At 41.5% G+C, this 25,349-nt stretch overlaps 1 protein-coding gene across 1 annotated transcript in view; it reads right to left on the reverse strand.

Moving 5' to 3' along the window:
• The window catches only part of MTX2 (metaxin 2), a 38,455-nt gene that overhangs the window by 12,371 nt on the left and 735 nt on the right, over positions 1–25,349 (reverse strand). Inside the window, exons 2-3 of the mRNA XM_035134711.2 lie at positions 9,929–9,976; positions 8,810–8,856 (exon numbers count right to left, since the gene is read on the reverse strand). Coding sequence (XP_034990602.2) covers positions 8,810–8,856; positions 9,929–9,976 — 95 coding nt within the window. The remainder of the gene's footprint in view (positions 1–8,809; positions 8,857–9,928; positions 9,977–25,349) is intronic.

Consider the following 25,349-nt stretch of genomic DNA (forward strand, 5'->3'; position numbering starts at 1 on the left):
GAAGGCAAAATTTTTAAAAATTAAAATTGTCAGGAGTTTCAACCTACAATATAGGTTTTTCGAAAAGCTGGTTGCCAAAGCAGGTAAATATCGGACTTGTCAGTATAAGGTTCCAACATTTTGCACACCAAAATTCCCATTTTTACTACTCTAGTTGCTGTTACAGCAAATACATTAGTACCAAAGATGGTCTGTATTCTTTATTCAATTATTTTTGCATAACCAAGACAGCCTGCTGTTTTAATGGCCTTTGAGTAAGTTTAACTGGTTTAAATTGTAACGCTTCAACATTAATGCATTTTTTATTGCCGATATCTTAGTGATTTGGATTAATTTGTGAATAAATTTGTTAGCTAAATGCAGATATCGGCGACTGTTCTCATTTTCGACACGAGTACTTTTCATATGTTTAGGAAATTTTGTAATTATTACGCTTCTGCTAGCTCGCAAGTCAGGATTTCGATATAATGAAATATATTTCACACACTTAAGATTGTTTTTAACATTTGTATATACTGTTTTGGTCATCTGCTTTGAGCATAACCTAGAGAAGCAGCATGCAAATAAATTGTTGGCGACAATTATATTCCCTTTCTCTATACCATACTGAAAATGAGAAACATTTTACATGAAGTGTGTTTTTGCTTACTTTCTTTCACTTATTGTTTCATACTTTGTTTGTTATATTTCCTGGTTTGGAAGTAATGATTCCTGCAACTTTAAAATGAATGAATGAGAACACAACCAGTGCAAACATTGCTGCTTTTAGCTATCCTTCCAGGCTTAAATCTATTTGCAAACAATGGTGTGTGTGTTTTTTTCATCCAACTCTACCCACAAACTAAATGACAGCCCACTTTGCATTTAAACTTATGAAGCACAGAGAAATGTGCTCTTTCCCCAACACCAGTTGTCAAGCATGAAGAGTGCTCAGCCTATAGAACAGGAAGGTGACATGCACCTGTGTCCCCTAACATTAGTCAGCTGAGCTGCCTAAAGGCTAAATCCTGGCTCCACAAATGGATTAGAACGGGCATCCCCAAACTTTGGCCCTCCAGATGTTTTGGACTACAATTCCCATCTTCCCCAACCACTGGTCCTGTTAGCTAGGGATCATGGGAGTTGTAGGCCAAAACATCTGGAGGGCCGCAGTTTGGGGATGCCTGGATTAGAATCATTAAGATCTGAAACTGTGGATTGGAGGACCCTGGACTGTGAGACATCTATTTGGCCTCTTCTAGCCAACCAGAAAGGTGTTCTTTGTCTCTCCTGAAGCCCCTGGACAGAAGCTCCACATCTGAAGCAAAGTCCTGTCTAGGTTGCACCGTGTGGATCAAATCCCAGAGAGGGCTCTTTTGCCACAATAGAAAATTAGGGAGACACGAATGAAGAGAAAGGTGACAGTGAAGCACTTTGGCCAACACACCCTTTGTGCCCTGGTCCACAAATTCATGCACAGTAGCAAAGCATAAGGATCTCACAAACATTCAGACATGGGTTCGGCAATCGGAGATAGGAGAGAATGTGCCCCTACAGCAGTGATGGCCAAACTTGGCCCTCCAGCTGTTTTGGGACTACAACTCCCATCATCCCTAGCTAACAGGACCAGTGGTCAGGGATGATGGGAATTGTAGTCCCAAAACAGCTGGAGGGCCGAGTTTGGACATCACTGCCCTAAAGGAACAAGAGTACATGGGACGCCCATGTACCAAGCTGCTTTTTGTTTTTTTAAGCTGCACACTATTGATCTTACAAATATATTGAAACAGATTCAAGTTAAATCACAATGAGTAATATTTTAAACGCAGCTCCAGAAAATGCCAGCGTGACAGGGGAGAAAAAAGGGGGCGTTTGCTTTTTCCTCTTGTTCTCCTCCATGAAAAGCACAACAAAGGGGAAGCTGGGTAATGACACTTGAGGGATTATTCTCCCATTTATCTGGGGTGGAAAAGCGTGTCTGAATTTTTTTTTTTAAAAAAAAACAAACCCTGGACAAATGTACGAAATATTCCAGCTTTCCTATCAAGCAGTAGCAGACCCTGTAAAGTGAAAAGTCTGTCTGCAATTATAAATGAAAACTGTTCAGTATCGTACTTGGAGTGACAGATTATATTCCTAATCCAGTTATGGTAATAGCCACATTTGTAGTTTAACATAAATTAAGAGTTTAATTGTATTTGTGACTACTTTAAACAAAGTAACAAATTCCTTTGTACCTGTAAATGTAATTTATTGCAAAGCCAGGTTCATTTTCCAAAACAATCTATTTTACACTGCACTGGAATGCTGCTATAATGGTATAATGTAATTCCTGCTGCAGAATGTGAGAAGGGTAGACTCACTGGTAACACAGAGGAGGTTTTGAAGATAAATGAAGATGCTATTCATTCAGGGGTAATTTCATCTTAGAACCATATGAAAGATGTTTCGCTCAGACACAGTGGATGCCTGGCTAGGGATTTCAGTCTATTTTCAGCTACAATGTAATGTTGTTAAATCGATTATGTTGATACTGTATTTCTAATCATGAAGAATTCCAGCTATTATTCTGGTTAAAGAATAGATTGTCAGGCTTTCATTATACTGTTCAGACTCTCTCTCTCTCTCTCTCTCTCTCTTCCTCTCTCTCTCTCTCCTCTCTCTCTCGTGAAGAGCAACAAGCACAGTTTTAGGTCACAAAGTTGAATTTATAAATTCACATTACAAGTCACAAATCAGTAAAATTAAGACCAGGTTGCCTGCAGAGTTGTCTTTTTTTTCCTACATAGCAATACACAAAACAGTCTTCTTTTTCATTCTTAACAAAAAAGCAAGCTGCTGACCTTCAAATGCGTCCTGAGAGTTCCTCTTACACAGCAACATTTTCCTCCATCGTGTTTCTGTTTCAGGGGAACAGAGAGATCCATTCCTACTGCCTCAACTCTGGGAAATAATGCAGTTTGGAGCACTGCGTGGAATACGGTTGTGCTAACATCATGGTCTCCAATTGGCTAGTGCCCATGCCATCCTGTTGCAATGACTAAGTAATGTTATGGCCCGCATTTGAGAGGACTGGGTTGGCAGGCGACATATACAGCTGGTTAGAAGGGCCTCTCAGCTCGCTAGTGGCAGGGTGACATACAGTGGAACCTCATGTTATGTACCGTCCTCCTTGCAAACGCTGTGGGTTATGAGCTCCGCTAACCTGGAAGTAGATAGCCCTTGTTGCGAACTTTGTCCGGGGATGCGAGCGGAAGTCGCGTGCCGGCAGCACAGCAGCAGCGGGAGGCGCCATTAGCAAAAGCGCACCTCATGTTACAAGCGGTTTCAGCTTAAGAACAGACCTCCTGAACGAATTAAGTTCGTAACCGGAGGTACCACTGTACTCTGAAACATCTCAATTTGCTGCACTGCCAGTTGCAAATTATTTCAGGTAGAAAGGGCTACAAGGGACTTCTGTCCAGGCCTGTGGGATGTGACTCTCTGTGCTATGCGAGACTCACTATAAGGAAGCCCCTTACAAAAGATGGCTCCCTTCAAATCCATACACACTTGCACCCCAGGGAAGTCACTTCAGTGCTGCTAACACATCAGTTTGACTTCACCCCCAGAGGCACACTCCATTGTCCCTCAAGTCAGATAGATGCCAACAATGTTATTACAGAGTGTTCCTGGTTCATGGTGCAAAAAAAGACAAAAGGTTGTATCCAATTAAATTCTACTCAGAAAGAGGTCCAATAATTTTAATTGTGTAAAATTAGTCATGTCCATTAATTTCAGTGCTTCTACTCTGAGTAAGACTAACACTGGCTACAACCCTCAGAAAGCTAAGTGACAAGAGCCTGACTTCTCCAGTGTTTAAAAACCCCTGCACTTTGGCAAGAAAAAGAGAGGCTGGGAATTATTTTTCAAGATGCTCTGGTACCCTTGATTTCAAGCAGGAAGAACATATGGAAAAAGAACAGCTGAAACAATACTAATAGTGCAATGTCTACTCAGAAGCCAGCCCCACTGATTAGGATTGCAGCCTAAATCTTTCACACTATCAAGCATATCCCATTTTTTAAACAGCAAGAAATCAGACTGAGAAAAAAAACACCTAAGTAGACTCATGCAGCCTTCCTTAACTGTTAGCTATTCGCACAGTAAGGTAGAAGTGGATCATATTGAACTGGTACTAAATATATTTGCCCTCACATGCAAAGAAATAGCTTCTAAATGGAAGCTATTCAAAATTCAACCCATTTAATTGGTGTACCTCCCCCTTTTTTCAATTTCTCATATTCAATAGTGATAAAACTGAACTTCGCTAGTAAATGAATGGTATCTGGGACAGATCGTGAAGCTGAGGCTCCAATACTTTGGCCACCTCATGAGAAGAGAAGACTCCCTGGAGAAGACCCTGATGTTGGGAAAGATGGAGGGCACTAGGAGAAGGGGTTGACAGAGGACGAGATGGTTGGACAGTGTTCTCGAAGCTACCAACATGAGTCTGACCAAACTGTGGGAGGCAGTGGAAGACAGGAGTGCCTGCCATGCTCTGATCCATGGGGTCACGAAGAGTCGGACACGACTAAACAACTAAACAACAATCTGGGGCCTATATCAAACCACTATTGTGAATTCTAATGAAGCTAGCTTTCAACTTAAATCTTCTGGGGGTAGGAATAAAAAAACAGAACGGAATGGTTAAATTTGGGTAACTCTGGACTCAGTATGAAATGGCTGTGGCTTTTGCTATTGAGCTACCTCAAAGTTTGTACCACAAGGACTAATATGCCTGCAATGGAGTTACGGGTAGAGTATAAGCTTTTGCAATCCTGGATCATTTAAACTCCAGTATTTGGATGTAAGGCAAAGGACCCCTGGATGGTTAAGTCCAGTCAAAGGTGACTATGGAGTTATGGTGCTCATCTTGCTTTCAGGCCAAGGAAGCTGGTGTTTGTCCACAGACAGCTTTCCGGGTCATGTGGCAGAACTTATTTACCTTCATAGTGAAACTCACAAATTAACAAGAGACACACACACTGAGAGAAAGAGAGAAGGGTTGAAACACCACAGATTAATCAACGTCCCGAGTCCCTTTCAGATGCTCAGGAGTGCCTTGCAGGTGTATGACAGAACGTGTCCAGGGGTGGGGAGACAAAGCTTGCCACTCTCTTCTTAAATACTTTCAGAAACTCCCTCCTTCCAAATGTCTGAAAGGGGCTCTTGTTGTAAATTATGACCTTCCCAACCACCTGCCTCCAGATGTTATTGGACTGCAGCTCCCAGAATCCCTGACAGCTGACCCTCCTAGCTGGGGATCCAAGGATACCCTGGAGACATCAGGAGCCATTCTGGTGCCCAAGCATCTTAACTTGGTCACAAGTGGCTGATAGCCAGGTGCAAAATGCACCTGGCACCTGGCAAATTTTGTATGGCCTGGCCATATATCAAGCAGCTCCACAAGAAACACATTCCACATTATGGGTGGTATGCAACTAAGCTTCACATCAATCTAACCAAGATGTAAGCAGAGAATGGATTGTTTTGTTCTGTGAACCTGCCCTGAGACCTCCGGGTATAGGGTGGTATATAAATTCAGTAAATAATAATTACCATTGTCTCCACCACAACATGCAAGTCTGAACATCAGAAAGAGATAACCAGACTGATATTTTCATTAGTCATTGCTTAAAAATAGCTAGTAAACTAACCTTAACAGATTGGGGCAATATTATTATTCAGAAAAATAAGTATGTTTTTTTTAAAAGGAATCAGTAGTGTATTCTTAATAAAGATTCTTAAAACAGATACCATCCCCTTACATCAAAGAAAATTGTTCCATAAAGTTTAAAATCAGATATCTGTTGAAATCATATTTATAGTCATGGCTACTATCACTTGTCAGACCAAAGAATATTGAAGATAAAGAAGTTCTTTTGATATATTATGGTTAATTTATCATCTAAGTGACATGTGTAGAACAACAGAATTGAAATAATCAAACAATATACTCCTTTGGGGGGGACCTTGTTTTAAAAAGATTATTATGCTGATGAACGTAATTATTAACACTTGCTCTATATACACATGTGTATTCCGAAAACTATAATATAGGGTTTAAAACTTTTAACGGTGTAATCTACTTCTTTATCCAAGGATTAGTTAAAATGATTATATATTACACTAATATTTGCTAATCAAAATAACAGCGCTTTCCACACTAGTGGAAATCAATATTATTAACTACAATTGCACCCCATAATTGTGGGTGCTTGTGATCAGTGTCACCCATCAAAATTAGTATTATATATGTGCTTTATTCACTTCCCCCATCTAACACCCCTTTTTGAATTAAAAGTTGAAAAACCCTTTTTTTAAAGATTGCAGCATAGTTGTACTACCATGTAAATTTCTGGCTTTTTTCAAACATTTCTCTGAATGCGACTTTTTATATTTTGGGCTTTATTATTATGTTTTACTTTTAATAAACCTTTACATCTTTGTATGCCTTCTGATAAGCACAATCCTGTACATGTTTACTCAGAAGAAACTCCCCTTTAGACACAGTAGGTCTTATTCCCAAATACATCTGCGTAGGATTCCTGCCTCTGTGGGACTTACTTCTGAGTAGTCATGTATAGGATTGTGCAGTAAATTTCACTAAGTTCTTATATATTTACTTGTCCTAGATCAACGTCCAACGAGTGGACCTATTAAAATCAATAGACTTTCAAGTCCATTGAATTCATGAAGTCTACTCTTGAGTACTGTATGACTAAGGCTGGCTATCACCCTCGGTTTTTGGTCTTTTTTACATTTCACATAGTTTGCTTACATTTTAGAGTGTCATTTTAACACAGAACATGGAAACATTTCAAAACGATTATGAACTTTGTTTTTTCAACACTGCCAACAGTTACATCGCTGTTCCCTCCCCGCTTCCTATTTATAAATGAGAAAAGAGAAAACAAAACACATTTTTAACAGCGCTGTTCAGCTCTGAAGACATTACTATTATTATTCATTGAATTTATATACCACCCTATACACAAGAGGTCTCAGGGTAGTTCACATCTGTTTGTTTCAAATTCCAAGTACAGTGGTACCTCGGAAGTCAAATGAAATCCGTTTCGGAAGTCCGTTCAACTTCCAAAATGTTCGGAAACCAAGGCGCAGCTTCCGATTGGCTGCAGCCATTTGATTGAAGCTCCTGCAGCCAATCGGAAGCCATGGAAGCCGCAAGAGCCGCATTGGACGTTCGGGTTCCAAAGAACGTTCACAAACCAGAACACTCACTTCCGCGTTTGCGGCATTCGGGAGCCAAAACGTTCAAGTCGCAAGGCGTTCATCAAGCATGGTACGACTGTAGTACAATTCCAAGTACCGGTAGTATTAAGTTTGTATCTGCCCTCTATGGTACATAAATTATCCTTTTTCACTTCGACTTGGGCTCCGTTTGCATGTAATGGTAATCCAAACCACTTCTTCAGCAAATGCTTATGGAAAAACTGGGCATTCTACCCAATTTTAATTGTGAATAAGGCACCAGAGACTGCTAGTTCTTGCATATAAACTTTTACAGAGTATAAAGGTTTAATTTTGTATACAAATACTCCTCTGACTGCAAAAGCATGAACTTGCCGGGGGGGGGGGGTCCAGCTATAAAATATAGCAGAGGATAAATATCCAAATGACACCAGTGGGAAGCCTACAGATATGGAAGCCTGTGTGTGTATATGGGTATATTATTGTCTGTTTATTTATCTCCTTGCACACACATCCCAAGGCAATGGACAGAGGGCAATAAAAACAGCTAAAAAATAGTTTTAAAATACACACAAAATAGCAGCAGATAAAAAAAAACACCAATACTAAACAGGCACTCAAGGCAGAGACCTGTTCATCCAGCTAAGATTCCGGCATTGCAGGCGGTTGGACTAGATGATCCTTGGGGTCCCTTCCAACTCTACAATTCTATCGAGTCTATGAGGGGCAGCTACACTTAAGGCCCTGCTTTGAGCCAGTGCAGATTGCAAGACATCTAATGCTGTGCTCGTAGGGTTCTGGATAAAACACATGAGCTCATCCTGTGTTAGGGACAATATTGCCGCTTGCTACCTTGTGTCCTGCTGCTCCTCTCTCAAAAAGTACGTCTTGTCGTGGATGACTGGCCCAAATGTCACTGACAATAACTAAGGTGGGGGGACAGCGGTCCCGTTTGGATGCCGTGGCGAGCCATAAACCATGGCTTGCCATGACAGAATGGCATCTGAGTTCATGCTACCCAATCATCCATCAGTGCGTTGCTGCCCTAATGCAAGAGGAAGCAGCAAACCATGAGCCAGGACTTAATGTGATGCACAGCGACTGTGACGTTTCTTTTCAAAGAAACCGCAATCTGAATCCAAGGTTTGTTCTTGGCTTCCGGGTCATAGCACGCTTGGAGAGAAACAAGCCACAAGGGCTGGTTTGGACCTCACGGAACGCCAAGGCTTGTAGTTTGTTATTCCTACTCATGCTACACAATAAGCACGGTGGGAACAATTCGGAAGCAAACATTGGCATACTACCCTTTCACGGTAAGCCATGGTTTGTGGCTTACCACGTTGTCTAGACGCAGCTGAAGCGTGATAAAATATTTTGCTTCGCATTTTTGCTATGCCTCCAGAGAGAAAAGGGCATTGCCAGTGTACATCCAACGGGAACACAATACAACACAACGGTGCAAAAAGTCTTTTTCATTTCAGTAGGGCATGCATTAATGAAATGTTCAGTGGATGGGGCCAGTTATTCTCGGATACATTAACATCTGCCAAGTAGGAAAGTAGAACGATGCTTTTACCTGAACAGCAAGGCAGGCAGCATTATCAGAAAGCAAAACTTGTTCGTCTGTAAAATAAATAAATAAAGTGCAGGACAATTATTGGAAATAATGGCTCCTTCCCCAATGGATAATTGCAGTTCATTTGGGGGTGCAAAAATAAATGGTGTACAAACATAAGGAGACAAACTGATTTAACACGAATCACATGCCCCATTACATTAATGTAGCTTTAGGAAGCCTGTGGTCTCAGAAATATTTCCTTTAGCTCTGCCCTGCAATTTATCGTATGGTCCCAACAGTTAAAATCCCTAACCGATATGCGTGTGTGTGTGTGTGTGTGTGTGTGTGTGTGTGTGTGTGTGTTCTCGTGCATGTGCATGCCTTGGGCTTTTTCTTTTTTAAAAAATAAATAAAATGGCAATTATTCATTTCCTAATAGAAATAAAAACAAACAACTTCATAATTCCTCTTGCTAAAAAGTAAAAGCATACAGAAATCTATATATATATATATTAAAAAACCCAGCTTGCAGTTAATATTGCGCACTGTGTCTAGGTCTGTCACACAAAAGAAAGATGACAAGTACACAGCAATAAAAATCCCATGCTTAGAAGACTAGGGCTGCTACCTATTAGTCTTCATTACTTTGCAGTCTTCTGACAACTGTAGCAGGCTGCTGAGCCCCAAATGGGGGCCATAATGTGATCTGATGATATATGAAGAGCTGCTAAAGGGAGCCTGAACCATCCTAGCCTATACATTTTAACAGTTCCTTTTTACCGGGAGCCCACTTTACCACAAGACTTCAAAAATCTGCTGCCTCAGCTATTGGCGCAGTAAATCTGCCAACTGGGCCTGCAAACCACATCATTTTACACTGCCTACAGCAGCCAATATAATGAGTCAATAATAAACCAAGGACCTTATAAGGCCATGAATAAGCCGGCTTATATTGGCAGATACAAGTTTAGCAAAACCTATGGCCGGACAACCACCACAAAGGATGCTCATTTTAACAAGGTTCTCCCACCCCCCCACTTACCCACCCAGCCCTTCGCACCCGCCAGGCTCCAGTTAATTACATCGCTGCATATTTAATGAAGGCCCCCCGTTAAGTGCAAAAAATAAAGTACTCACCTTTCAGCGGCTGATACAATGCTGCGTTCTGAGGCCAAGGTTCTGCAGCTGCAGAAGGAGAAAGAAAACAAATGGATTCATTCAGAATTTAAAGAAGCCAAAATGAGCATTAGTCATTAGGGGTTTTATTATTATTAAAAACAGAAAAACAAAAAACACCAGAACTCTCTCTGTTTAGATCAGGCTTCCTCAACCTCAGCCCTCGGGATGTTTTGAGACTACAATTCCCATCATCCCTGACCACTGGTCCTGGTAGCTAGGGATCATGGGAGTGGTAGGCCAAAAACATCTGGAGGGCCAAGGTTGAGGAAGCTTGGTTTAGATCTATAAAGTGTTCCCTGCCACCCTTTACTTTATAAATTGCTACACAAATCAACCTCATACCACAAATGCCTCTTAGACCAGTGTTTCCCAAACTTGGGCCTCCAGCTGTTTTTGGACTGCAATTCCCATCATCCCTGACCACTGGTCCTGCTAGCTAGGGATGATGGGAGTTGTAGTCCAAAAACAGCTGGAGAGCCAAGTCTGGGAAACCCTGTCCTAGACAGGATGAGAAGTCAAGATCTACATCTTAACAAACATTTTCCAATGTACCGTAACCACCGTAGCATGTCTATTACTGTAAACAACACACATCAAATCGCACATCTGCCAAACCATTAGAGCATGTTACTGTTATAATATATTTTATATACCACTTTGGGGCCCAAAGACCCCAAAGCAGTGAACAGAGGAAGAAAGATACAATGGGTGGTGGTATCCAGCTAAATAGATCTGTTAGTACAAGGGTTTCCAGTTGCACCACAGAACTTCTCCTCCCTATCCTCAACCTCTTTTGGGGATTCCCCCAATCATCCAGAGCAGATTTGGAAAGGTGTGGGGCAGGGAAGAGGAGAGGGAAAGCTGCATTTCGCAAGCAGAAATCCTTGCACTAGTAGTGGATCTGTTTAGTTGGATACTGACTATTACAAGTATGTTAACCACAATAAATAAATCAAAACAATATAAAATAGCAAACCCACAAAATACCTACCAATCACGACAACATGTGGCCATGAGCTGCTCTACCTTCCCACTACTAGAGGTAAGCCCATCTACATCCAATTGCCCTAAACCATTTATTCTCCTTTCTGCAAACAGCTTCAGAAGAGGGAATGACGTCTAACATGCCAGCAGGACAAAACGGTTAAGATTCCACCCTTCTCTGACCCTGTCAGTTACCAGTTCCCCACCCAGCTGATGCCATTTGCATTTAAAAACAACAACAACAACAACAACCCTGCAAAAGTTAGGTGCATTTAAGCCAAATTCAGTTTCAACCTCAATGAAGTGGAAAAGGCCTGGCAAACTAGCACTGCAAAATTAAAGCCCAGATAATATAAAGATGAAGCCTAGATAAAATAGCAAACAAGTTACTGCCGAAGATGACATGCTTTAGAAGAGTTAATCAAATTGATATTTACATGGTTGAGAAAAGGATGAAGGGGCGGAAGGAAGCATCAAAATACACACTTAATTTTTGAATGAAATACCCTCAAGTGTTAAAGAGACTGAAGAAAAGGCTGAAGGACGGTGCATTCATGCGCAAGGGAGTACACCTTCTGAAGAAAGTGCTAAAATATTCTTAACAGGCTCTCCCTCCAAAACCTTTCAAGTGAAGCACAACACTTTGCTTTGGCTTTGGCTTTTGGCGTTTGGCTTTTGGCTTTGGGGGTTTGGGGGTTTGGGGTTTGACTTTTGGGGTTTGGGGTTTGGGTTGGGTCGGGTCGGGTCGGTTTGGTTTGGTTTTAAACCAGCTTTACTTTTAAACAGTTGTCCGGAAAGCTAAACACATATGGAGCCATTCATAAAAATAAGATTCACATTAAATATATGTGGGAGGAACATTATGGGAGGTGTGTTTACAGGACCAAACTAAGACTGTCAAGCTCCCTTGTTATTTCTGCTGTTGCCGGGATGTGTACTGTGTATACTATTGATATAGTTGCTATTAAGCTGCTGTCTCATTCTTCCTGTTATGATGAAATTGCTCCTCCGATTGTTGATTTTGAGATGTGTTGCTGTTCTCTTTCTGGTAAGCCACTTTTAGCACATGTGTGTGTGTGTGTGTGTGTGTGTGTGTGTGTGTGTGTGTGCAGAAAGGCGACTTACAGATAAAATGATGATGAAATGACTTAACCAATGAAAACTGTGGGAGCAGGGAAAGATGCCTTTTTAGAACCCACCGTGAAAAGCAGTTACGGACAACATTTCTTCGCTATGCTATATTAAAAGGGGGAACAAGGGAGTATAAATTTTCTTTACTCTTGAGAATTTGCATCTCACCAATTCATCATGCACCATACAAATGCATATCACTGAACAACTGATCAGCAGTACTGATATGCTAGCATTGCCAGCCACCGTACACTTTGCAGTATGTGGTTAAAAGGCATGGTGGCCTGAATGCCCAAACTGCACACTGAACTAATCCGCATTCAAATGCGTTGTCTATGAGTAACAATTAAGATACTGTTCAATTTAGCTGCCTTAGATACCACTTGGCTGAATAGACAGGATACAAATCATTTTCATATATAAAATAAACTTTAAATGATTAGCTCAACTTAACCACAACTACTAATGCTTTTGCTACAGTCAGAAACATTACTCTCTCCATGATCCAGAAACCAGAATACTAACAAAACCACACTAGTGTGTAATTATTTGCCCCTTCCGCTTTTTGCAATATACTAACCTGTCTTTTCAGAAAAGTTGGACGGGACCGTAAAGCATCTAGTATCGCAAATGCAACCTGACCTTTAATATTAAATACATTCACACACATCTGTAACTCTATGCGCCTGGAAAAAAAACTAATCATAGCCAAGTGTTATAGCGAAACTTTCTTTCGTTACAACATTTATTACTTTAACACCAAAGCTTGCACCCTGGAGAAATAAATTCTGGAGACGAGAAAGGCAACACAAATGTATTGTATAAAGATTTCTACAGAGTACTGAAAAGGAAAAATTAGTTTTAGAAGCTTGTTTTTAATAAGTAGTTAATAATAATACAAACAATTCCTGCGCCCCTTGAAAAGTTCATCGGAAGAGAGGTTGGAGGATCCTTCTGAACAGCATGGAAGTCACATAAGGGAAAATCAACTGAAATCTCTTCCTTCCCCCTTCCTTTAGGAAGCCTCTAGAGTCTACAGGATCCCTGTTTTCTCCATGAACTGAAGGACTTCTCTTGTCTAGATTCCACCCATACAAATAGATAGCATAATTGAGTTGTCAGTCCATAAAGCTGATGGAAATATTAATGCATTCAGAAGATTTTCATGACCAGTTTTCAGGGTAGCCTCTGAGGGTCAGGATTAAACAGAAGAAGCACGGAGAAACTCAGGGCCGGCCCTACGTGCAGGCTGGGTGGCGCAGGGCACCATGGCGCCGGCCCGCCAGGAGGGCCCACCGCGCAGGGAAACGGGGCAGGAGGGCGCCGGAGAGATCGCGCTGTGCCTGCCCGTCCGCCGCGCTGGGAAACGGGGTGGGAGGGCGCCGGAGAGATCCGGCGCACCACGGCGCCAGGGGCACTTAAAACGGCCCTGGAGAAACTACTGAATTCCATATATTATTTTTCTTCTGGGAGGGGGTTGCTTTTGTTGCCCATTCTGAGCTTTTGGAATGTGGGGTTGGCTATAAACCCAAATAAAATTTAAATTTCATTTTAAACGAAGGACAGCTCACCAGTATTACTCATGCTTTTTCTGATCTTTGGATTTTAGGCAACAGCCTCCAAATTAGCAAGAGCAAGAAAAACAATGAAAACTGTGAAGAGGTGGGAGGTATCTTAACAAGAGAGGGGAAAATGTGCACACAACATTTTTTTTAATATACAGCATGACTCTTGCCTTGCGAACAATAGGTGAAGGCATAATTTGTAGAATAATAGGCACTAATATTACACGCTGTTTCAGTTCTGTCATATTTCCAATCCATCAGGTTGATTAATGTTATAATAAGTCCACACAAACTTATCATTTGTCTAATAATGAAGTCAAACCAAGTTTATCCTTCAGCGACTAGATTCTTTCGGTCTTTAGCTGTTATTTGCCCATCTCGCCTAAATCACACTCATACCAGGGGAAGGGAGGGGAAGGGTGAAAGCCAAGCACATGGCTGATGACTCAGAAATGAAAACTGGTTTTAGTTTGAAGGGGGAAGCATCAAGAATGACTTGCAATGATGCTCATTGCTCCAAGCGATGAGAAGTTTCAGGAGTAGTGCTGGCTTGGATATGGATTCCTTTGGAAGACTGGAGACTTAGAGCATTTTGTAGTACAGTGGTACCTCGGTTTACGAACACAATTGGTTCCGGAAGTCAACTGTTCATAAACTGAAGCGTTCATAAACTGAAGCGAACTTTCCCATTGAAAGTAATGGAAAGTGAATTAATCTGTTCCAGACGGGTCCGCGGAGTACTCAACCTGAAGCGTACTTAACCCGAAGCATGGGTGTAACTGGTTCCGGAAGTCTGTTCATAAACTGAAGCGTTCATAAACTGAAGCGAACTTTCCCATTGAAAGTAATGGAAAGTGAATTAATCCGTTCCAGATGGGTCCGCGGCGTTTGTAAACCAAAAATTCGTAAACTGAGGTGTTCATAAACCGAGGTTCCACTGTATTTTTTTTTTTTTGCAAATGTCAAGATTGGATGTAGATCTCCACAGAGACACCTCTGTCTATTTTTCCCAAACATGCATACCTGATGCAAGCACAATATTCTTGTTAATTTGCCCATGTAGATTGCCTGCTTTGCGGCATGAAGGCAGACAACACATGAAAGTTTGACCTCTGGCCATCCTAGCTAGTAGAAGTTAAGACTTGAGAGAAAAGAAGTCCTTTTCTAGCAAATATATATTAATGCCTTATTCACAGGAGACAGAAGAACTTTATGAACTGATCTGTGTGATCTTTCTCCACAGCTAGGTAGTCTGGGTTGGCATCCATCTGTCTTGGGAGACAATGGAGGAGTGCACGTTTGGGGGTGAAATCAAACCGTTGGAGAGTTACAGCACCTGCTGTGGCTGTAGAGACCAATATAGGGGAGACATGTTTTGTTGCAGCTGGGGCAGATGAAGGCATCTGGTTATGCTGCTGCAGATGCACCATGCCGTTTCTCCTCTCTGCACTCCTCCCACCAGTCGTTCCTCCTCTGGTCACTGCTATGGGAATGCAGCTTAGATTGCCTGTCTCAAGGCGTTGCAGTTGTCTGCAAGGAATTCCCACATGGCAGGGTTGATGTTGCCAACCTCCATGTCTCATTTGCAGACATAATGCCGAGTTGGTCTGCCAACAGGCCTGGTGCCTCAAGGCAACTCCCCATAGAGCACATCCTTGGGGAACCTGCCATCTCCCATTCTGTGAACATGACCGAGCCAGCGTGGACATGGCTGAGACAGGAGTGAAAACATGCTGGGAATGTGGGCTTGGGAGAGGACATCTTTGTCCTGCCATATGATGCCCCAAATCATCCAGACACAGTGCATTGAGGCGTCGCTCCTGGTGGTTGTAAGTTGCCCACAACTCACTTAGGGCAACGTGCTCAACGCACAAGCCTGGTAAACCTTCGTCTTGGTATTGATCGTTAGCATCGCGTTCCTCCATACCCTTTCGATGAGGCAAGCCGTTGCTGCAGCTAGCTGCCTTGCCAATATGCTTGTCCAGCTCAATCCATACCCAAAATCAGTCAGGATGAGCAAGTTTGGAATGGACAGCTATTGGGCTGTCCTCAGTGAGCCTGGACCACACCAACAACACATCTTCATCCTGGCTCAGCCAGGGATCGCCCAGCATAACTTTCCACAACCCAACTGAGCAGGGGCCATGCTGGGTCAGCAGGTGGAACTAGTGCCAGCAGGACTTAGATTGGCAGGGATGTGGAACCTAGATGTTCCTAGACCACAACTGCCGTCACCTGTGGCCATATCTGCAACAACTCTGAGGATTTTTCAATCAAACAGTGTGTAAATTTTATGAAATAAATAAATGATGATGATGATGATGATGATAATGATGATGATATCAGCAATGCTGGAGGTTGGAGTCCAACAGCATCTGGAAGGCTATGGATTCCGGAGGAGATTTTAAAAAATTGACCTGTTTCCTAGAAAGATGTACTGTATAGGCAAATCTACCACCTGTTTGCTATCCTTTAAAAATAGAAAAGTTAATTTTAAACCATACTTCTACTGCCTCACAGGCCCATGAAAAGGCTGATAATTTTAAACTAACCTTTATTACAGTACTTCAATAAGCCTGCAGTCAGATTTGGAACAACAGTTAAAAAGAACTCTCATCCATTAGGAGTGATCAATAAAGAATGCACAAATACATCCCTTTATGAATTAGCTGCCTCATCATCGTCATCCAACATAAATACCTATATGAAGGCACGATCAATTTCAAGATGTACTCAGACCTTTCGCCAGAAAGGGTCAAGAAAACAAGTTCATTGAGATGGAGATTCAAAGGCTCTTAAAAATGTAGCGATCCCCACCCCCCACCCCCCGACACTTTATTTTGAAAATGAAAAATATTCCTGGGTTCAGAAGTAGGTGAACACATCTATCATCTTTCCTCACCCTAACTGAGGCTGCAATCCTATACACACTTAGAGAGAGCAAGTGCCACTGAACTTTACTTCTGAGTAATTACCGAGAATAGCACAGTAAATCAGTTGCTAGCCCAATGACAAATCCTAGTTAAAATCCATAGTTTGGATCCAAAGGTAGCTTCCCACATGAGAAAGGAGAACTTAAGCTCATGGAAGTATATCTTTCACAAACGATTTCTTTACATTTTTCACCCAACAAAATCCAAATGCTTTTCTGCTAGCAGAGCATAATACAGAACCTATCTATTATAGCTTTGCTCTCGTGCAAGCATTTGCAAATGGAAGCAGCAGAAATTTCCCTCCTGCTCAGTTCTCTGCATGCAACCCCGTGCCCAAAACTCAACTGGGATCATGGTACAAGAAAAAAAAACATGGCACAGGATCCAGAGTTCATCTTCTGCAGATAGAACGGGAAGGCTTTTGATACAGGCGAGGAATCAAGCTGGCAGAAAGAGGCAATGCGACTTTTGCAGGTTCTCCCTCCACCTGCAACCCCCAGTGCCACCAAAGGACTGAAAGTCACTCAACCCTCTATGGCACTAGGGGCTGCAGGGGTAAGGAGAAAACTAGCAAAAAGTAACCTCCTATCCCACTAGCAGGGGAATCCCCTGAATGCAACTGCGCTTAGGGGTGCTCTCGCTGACAGGAGTGAATTCTAGATCCAACACATGGCCTTTTAAAAAAATAACGGGTTACAGCCTGGTCGCCTACTCGACAAGATGAGTGTTCAATTATTCTGAAGTGTATTCCACTGGCTTGCTTGTTTTCTTTGCTCTTTCCCTCTCCTCATAAACCCAAATGCCAGTTTGTTAATATACGTCTGATAACATAATTCCAAAAGCAGAGTACAGTCGTACCTCAGAAGTCCGTTCGACTTCCAAAACGTTTGGAAACCAAAGCACGGCATCTGATTGGCTGCAGGAAGCTCCTGCAGCCAATCAGAAGCCACGGAAGCCCCGTCGGACGTTCGGGTTCCAAAGTACATTCGCAAACAGGAACAATCACTTCCAGGTTTGCAGCGCTGAGGAGCCAAAACGTCCGAGTACCAAGGTGTTCAGGATCCAAGGTACGACTGTACTCGCTTATATGCTGCTGACAGATATCTGATATTATGGCCCAGTATGCAGCTCAAGATGCGCTCTGCATACTGCCAGTTGCCCTCTTGTACAGATATAGAGAGAATCCCAGGCTCTATAGGCTATAACAGGCATCCCCAAACTGCGGCCCTCCAGACGTTTTGGCCTACAACTCCCATGATCCCTAGCTAACAGGACCAGTGGTCGGGGAAGATGGGAATTGTAGTTCAAAACATCTGGAGGGCCGAAGTTTGGGGATGCTTGGGCTATAATCAGGCTTGCAATTCTACTTGCTTTCCTATGCTGTGCTGTTGCTCATTCTACAACTTGGGCTTAGGGTTGGGCGATATATCGATATACTGTCCAAAAGCAGTTTGAAGTCCATATTGTGATATTGGTTTCATAATTTTTAACCTGGCAATACATCATGAATCATGATGCATGTTAGGACTGGGCTATATATCACCCAAAATCAGTTTGAAGTCTTTATTGTGATATCAGTTTCACATTTTTTGACCTGGCAACATATATGCGTTTGTGTGTATGTGCGTGCTATGCAAAAATCACAATGCAAGAAAAACTGTGAAGCCAGCCAATGCCTCTACATAGCTCCATCCTTATTTCAGACATTGTGGCATATCAGTATATCACGAAGACAGTGTGATATATTGGTATATCGCAATGTTTATCTGGTGGTATATTGTGATGTGGAAAACCAGATATTGCTCAGCCCTATTTGGGTTTCAATCCTACAAAGGTTCAAGAGAGGAAGCCCCACTAAACTCCATGGGATTTAGTTCTGTGTAGGCATGTATAGGATTGTACAGTTAATAGACTAGAAGCAAACCTCCACCAAATGATGGGTATGTCCTGGAGCGTACATCACAGAGGTACTCTCAAATTTTCGGTATGGTTTGTGGCAGACACTTGCCAAAGATTTGTTCAAGGTAGGCTGCCTTTACTGAATCTGAAGAATTGGTTTATCAATGAAAAGCCATTTCAGCCTTGGAGAAGTTATATAAATTAGAAACACTGGAAATGCAGCTTACATAACTGGTTACATGAAAAGGTTTCCAACATATCTGTGTATATGAGAGATTGCCTTTTATATCCAAATTTTCTCAACACTTTGGTCGCAGACATTGTACAACATGTCAATTTAATACTGTGTTTTTTTAGTTTAACATAGGCACATTTGTTATCCTGTCTGCTTTGTTACTTGAACCCTTAGTGGAGAGAGGTAGCTTTTTGTCTACAAAAGCACTTTGTGTGGCATTCTACATATTTATTATGAGTGCAATCAGGGCTCAACCTCATACATCAAAATTACATGGAAGAGATTTATTTTTAAACAACTCTGTGGTGCTCGGAAGGTGAATGTCTGGCAAATATAAGGGATCAGCCAGCATGCAGTGAGTGTCTGGCTTTTGTTTTCATTTTAAGTAATTTCTCACAGTATAAGATTAGAAAGGAAATCTCTCAACTTTGGTAAATAAATATGTCCCTCTTCCCCAGCCACTGCAGCAACTACAGAAAAGAAAATCCCCTCATTTTCTTTTCCATTTACAAAGAGCGAATGAGAGCTTAGGAAAATTCTCTCTTCTTTGCATCCACTAATCTATCACATCTGCAACAGTTTTTTTCTGACCTAACACTATCGAGCTGATATTTTGGCAATGTTGCTGCTTTAAGAAAGATTAAGGCCTGATACCATCTGAAAACCAAGATGTACACTTTCCAAGTGGCATGGGAAATTCATTTTCTTATCCTGAGAGTGATACATATACGATTAATCTCTATAAATCGTCACATGTCTATGGGAGAACAGGTTACACTAGACGTCACCACGAAACAGAACTCGGCACTGCCTTGTGTGACAACCAGTTTGAAATAAAGGCATATGATTACCATTTATAACATTACAGAGGAAAATACACAGCTTCCCTGGTGTGAGAAAGCAGTGTTGTGCTGCTCCTCAGCTAAAACCAGTAAGATTTTGCAGAAAGAAATGCAAGCAAATGATTTCTTCATTACCCAGTCAACATAATCACGAAAAGCCTCTTAACGCTTCATAAATGATTTGGTCATCATTTTCTATTTAATCATTAGTGCATTAGAGCAACAGACTCTGCTCAGCATGTTCAAACAAATGCAACTTCCCAAGTGGAGGGGGCAATGTTTTAGAAAACTAACATTCTCTGTGCTTTTAAAGGAGTCCAGATGAACAAGCATGAAAAGCAAAGCTATTAAGACTGGGAGAGACTGTATACACTTTCTCCAGAGAGGATGAAGGCCATTAAGGGGGGGGGGGGAGAGTCAACATCCAGACAGAAGTCATGACCCAATGTTGGGCCAAGAAAAATCTCCTAAATACATTTCAAAAAATTAAAATATAATATAATCACCCTAGAGCAGTTTTAATGCACATGCAGTGAAGATCAATGTTTTATAGCTGCTATATCACCACAGCAGTTTCAGTTAATTGGAACTGCGTGACAAAGTGATTGTTTCCATGAACAGGACCTTCTATTACTAGCCAATCAAATTTCATTTTTATCACCGATATAAAAACTTTCTCAATTATGACTGCACCACCATGCATACAAAACAAGGGACCTGGTATTACAGAAAACAGAGAAACAGAAAATAAATCCATTATCCTTTTAAGAGGTATTTATTCAGATTCTCATTTACAGTATTTCTATTCCTGAATGACATCTGTGTGAACACTAAAGCCCCATTGGGTTAGAGTGATGAATGCATGAACTTCAACTACTGTAGTAGTAGTAGTAGTAATTATTATTATTATTTATTTATACCCCGCCCATCTGGCTGGGTTTCCCCAGCCACTCTGGGCGGCTTCCAACAAGAGATTAAAATACAATAATTCATCAAATATTAAAAACTCCCCTAAACAGGGCTGCCTTCAGATGTTCAATGCTGTCTATATGAAGGAGTACTGGATATCCAATTCTTTTATTACATTTGTATCCTGCCTTTCCTTCAAAGGAGCACAGCGTAGTGTATACAAGGTTCTTCTCATTCATCCCCATTATATTCTCACAACAATAGGCCTTACGCCAGGATAGCTCAGTCAGTAGAGCATGCGACTCTCAATTTCAGGGTTGTAGGTTTGATCCCCACACTGGGGGAAATGTTCCTGCATGACCCTCGTGGTCACTTCAAACTCTACAAGTCTATGATCCTAACAAACCTTTGGAGGAAGGTCAAGCAAAGAAAAAGAAACTTATCTAAGGCCATCCAGAGAGCCTTATGGCTCAGGAAAAGTTTGAACCAATGTATCTGTAACCAAAATTACAGATTGGCTCTTATATTTTTCATTCCACTCACTTCTGAAACACTAGATTATGACAAGCCATATGGTGAACAGGTCCTTGCAGTGCAACAGGATTTTGCCGATTTATGTAACAATCCAGGAGATGATCTTCTGGAAGATTTGGTGGGATCCATTTTAATCTTCTAACAGTAGGTATCAGCAGCAAAAGTTAAGGATTATTATTTTGCTGATATTTCCAAAGTAACAAAAACGTTTATCAGCTTCTAAGCAAAGCAACTTCCTTGCATTGTGCTGAGTAACTTTCTAGAAAAGAATTTACAAACATTTCAACATAAATAGTCACTTATTCTAAAGTAAGGAAATTCCCTGAGCATTGTGGCAATAACTTTCCAGTGGACTAATGTCATATATATGCAATCACCCAAAGCAGCCTGGTTGGCCAACCTCTGAGGCCAGAGTGGCCCCGTTAAGTTCCCTTCATATCACTGCACTACATTGTAAATTACAAAACTAACCAAACTATTTAAGTATTTATCCATGTATTTCACAGGGAATCAACTACTGTATATATTGTAGCAAGTTGTTTGATGGTATGCAGTTGGAGACCCAAGCTCAAGGAGCAGGAGTTCTTCTATGTTTGGATACAATGGGTGCCATTTTGAATTAAGATGGTGGACTGAACCTTCAAAACTGCCCTGAACTTTTGGATTCTTAAAATTATTGAGCAAAGCCAGGTACAAGGTTGCTAGTATTTAATGAGTCTTATTAATCCAGGGGACTGTTGGCCAATTATGAATGCATTAACAACCAGGGCCAGCCCAAGACATTTTTGCACCTGAGGCGAACCACAAAATGGCACAACCAGCCCCACCAGGGAAGAAGGGGTGAGTGACAATCAGGAACAAAGGCAAAATAAAAATATACATTGGGATCTGCTGCTCTTGTGGATCCTGCTGCCTGAGGCGATCCACTCACGTTGCCTCATAAGTTGGCCAGCCCTGTTAACAACTAGTAAACTGGCTTACACTTACAAACTGTGAATTAGCAATCCTAGATTAAAAAGAAAATTGTGATAATCCAGTATTATTATTATTAATAATAATACCACCTCACCCATCTGGCTGGGTTTCCTCAACAGAATATTAAAAACACGATAAAACATCAAACATTAAAGACTTCCCTGAAGGAAAACTAACAAGACAGTTTAGTGAAGGTTGAGAAGAAGGGAATGGGGGGAACTCAATAAAACAAATTGGTAAGGATTTGATGTATTTTAAATGTTGATTAACTGTATGGATATATATGTTTTTTTTATTCCTTATCTTATTTTTTCTCCTGTACATTTGTACATTTGCAGATTTTGTGTAATGATTCGCAATAATCAAATAAAGTTTCTTTTAAAAAAAACATTAAAGACTTCCCTAAACAGGGCTGCCTTCAGATGCCTTCGAAAAGTCAGATAGTTGTTTATCTCTTTGACCTCTGATGGGAGGGCATTCCACAGGGCGGGTGCCACTACCGAGAAGGCCCTCTGCCTGGTTCCCTGTAGCTTCACTTCTCGCAGTGAGGGAACCGCCAGAAGGCCCTTGGCACTGGACCTCATTGTCTGGGCTGAACGATGCGGGTAGAGACGCTCCTTCAGCACTTTTCAAAGAAGATGTCTCATATATTAGGCCAGGTATTCACATGGTAACAAATCATGCACACATGTTATGTGTGAACTAGTCATGTGTGGATACCTCTTTAAAAACTGTAATGCTATAGAAGTATATCAACCCACCCCAAAATAACGTTCTTCACAAATTCAGGGGAGTAAAGAAGCCTTATTTTCCAAACAGCAAACTGCAATCTTACACCTGGGAGTAAAGTCCCACTGAACTCAATGGGACTTGCTCCTCTTCACATCCTCACTGTGCAGAAGATGAATGATATAGCCTTGTGAGGATTTATCAACTAAGCAGAAAATGAGATTAACATCCTGGTTTTGGGTGAGAGGTAGAGACACCTGTCATAGGCTGCTGCAAGAGATTATTTTTGTTGGCAAAGGTGGCTGTGAGCTGATGCAGCAGTCACATAGTGTGAACAAGCAACATGCTGTAGTCAACTATGGTGCCTCTACTGACAAACACTTAGTGAAGGATTTAGACAGTTCAAATGAAAAGAAATTGTGAATTATATCCAGATTCAAGAATACAACATACTTGATGATAAACTGAGATTTGGATAACATATCTATGGTATTATTTCTGGCTAGGTTCTTCTTCTTCTTTTACAAAAAAATTAAAAAATTAAAAAACTGGATCTAAGCATAACATTATCAAAACAATAATATCTAGCTATGTACATAAATTCACATATAAATTTTTTTATTCTTGAATATTCTTTTTTTATAGTTGCTCTGGATACATATTACAGAAGATCAGGACATACTGTATACCCTAAATCAGTGTTTCCCAACCTTGTGCCTCCAGCTGTTTTCCGACTACAATTCCCATCATTCCTGACCACTGGGTCTTGCTAGCTAGGGATGATCATAGAATCATAGAATCATAGAGTTGGAAGAGACCACAAGGGCCATCCAGTCCAACCCCCTGCCAAGCAGGAAACACCATCAAAGCATTCCTGACAGATGGCTGTCAAGCCTCTGCTTAAAGACCTCCAAAGGAGACTCCACCACACTCCTTGGCAGCAAATTCCACTGCCGAACAGCTCTTACTGTCAGGAAGTTCTTCCTAATGTTTAGGTGGAATTTTCTTTCTTGTAGTTTGAATCCGTTGCTCCGTGTCCGCTTCTCTGGAGCAGCAGAAAACAACCTTTCTCCCTCCTCTATATGACATCCTTTTATATATTTGAACATGGTTATCATATCACCCCTTAACCTTCTCTTCTCCAGGCTAAACATACCCAGCTCCCTAAGCCGTTCCTCATAAGGCATCGTTTCCAGGCCTTTGACCATTTTGGTTGCCCTCTTCTGGACACGTTCCAGCTTATCAGTATCCTTCTTGAACTGTGGTGCCCTACAACTGTGGGAGTTGTAGTCCCAAAACATCTGGAGGCACAAGGTTGGGAAACACTGCCCTAAATCGTCAGCTGCTAGTTAGCTTGGAGGACAGCTTTGGCCTGGCAAAATTTCCCTTTGTTAGATTTACGGGGGGAAATAATTAAAACATACAATGAAAAGCATATAAAAAAGTTAAAAACAGACATCAGTTAACCATTGTGGTAATATGCTTTCTTAATTGCCTGTGTAGGCCTGGTGCAATAAAAAAGTTTTCGGCAGGCCATTTGTTCCAGCTTTTTGGATTCATCCATTCATTCATTCAACTTAGAATATATTCCACGCATCCTCCCAAAGAAGCCCAGGGCAGAAAATACACCAAGACCAAAAACATTCTTTAAAGCATTTTAAAAACACTTTATCAACCAGTGATTTCAAGGTTGCCAAAAACAGTACCTTTCAGCCATCTAACACGTGGGTAAACAAGAAACATTTTTTAGATTCCTCCTGAAAGCTGGAAACGAGGGAGGCAGGTGTACCTCACCAGGGAGGGCATTCCACAAACAGGAAGCTACCCCTGAAAAGGCCCTGTCACAGGCTGATAAAAAGTGGCAACAGCACTAACAAGATCTCACCTGCCGATCGTAGTTCAAGAAGAGGAAAGAAGTTCTTTTAGGCCCTAAGTCATTTAGGACTTTGTATTCCAGTATTGAATTGGGCCCAGTAGCTCACTGGCAAAAAGTGCAGGGCGTTCAGGACCGGTAACACATGGCCCCACTGGGCTGCCCAAGCTCACCAGCCTAGCAGTCACATTCCACACTAGCCGCAGCCTCCAGATTGTCTTCAAAGGCAGTCCCACATACAGCACACTATGTAGTCCAGATGTGAGGTCACTGTGGCCAGGCTATCCCACACCTGGCAAGTCAGCCTAAACTGGGCCTTAGCACTCCTAGTCCCAGAAGCCACAGGCAGGGCCGGATTTAGGTTTGATGAGGCCCTAAGCTACTGAAGATAATGGGGCCCTTTATATGTCCAGCTGTCCTTTGTCAACAATGAATTGTTGCTGCTTTTTAGTGTTGAATATATGCTATATGGCAATTTATGGACCTAATAGGTATCTAAAGCCATTTGCACATGCAGAATGTAGGCACCCTATATATAGGAATATATATATATTATATATATAATATATAGAGAGAGATATAGGGTGATATTTTAGGGAGCAGGCTAGCAGACGGGGCCCATGACTTACATCATAGGAGCCTACACAACACAAAACACTGTTGCTGTATGTAGGTTTTATTTTGTTTTTTATTATATTTTGGAAATGTACATCCAGTTGTTTTTTTCCTTTAAATATTTTGGGGGCCCCAAGAGAGTAGGGCCCTAAGCT

Source organism: Zootoca vivipara, chromosome 1 (assembly GCF_963506605.1).
Source record: "Zootoca vivipara chromosome 1, rZooViv1.1, whole genome shotgun sequence".
Lineage (NCBI taxonomy): Eukaryota > Metazoa > Chordata > Lepidosauria > Squamata > Lacertidae > Zootoca > Zootoca vivipara.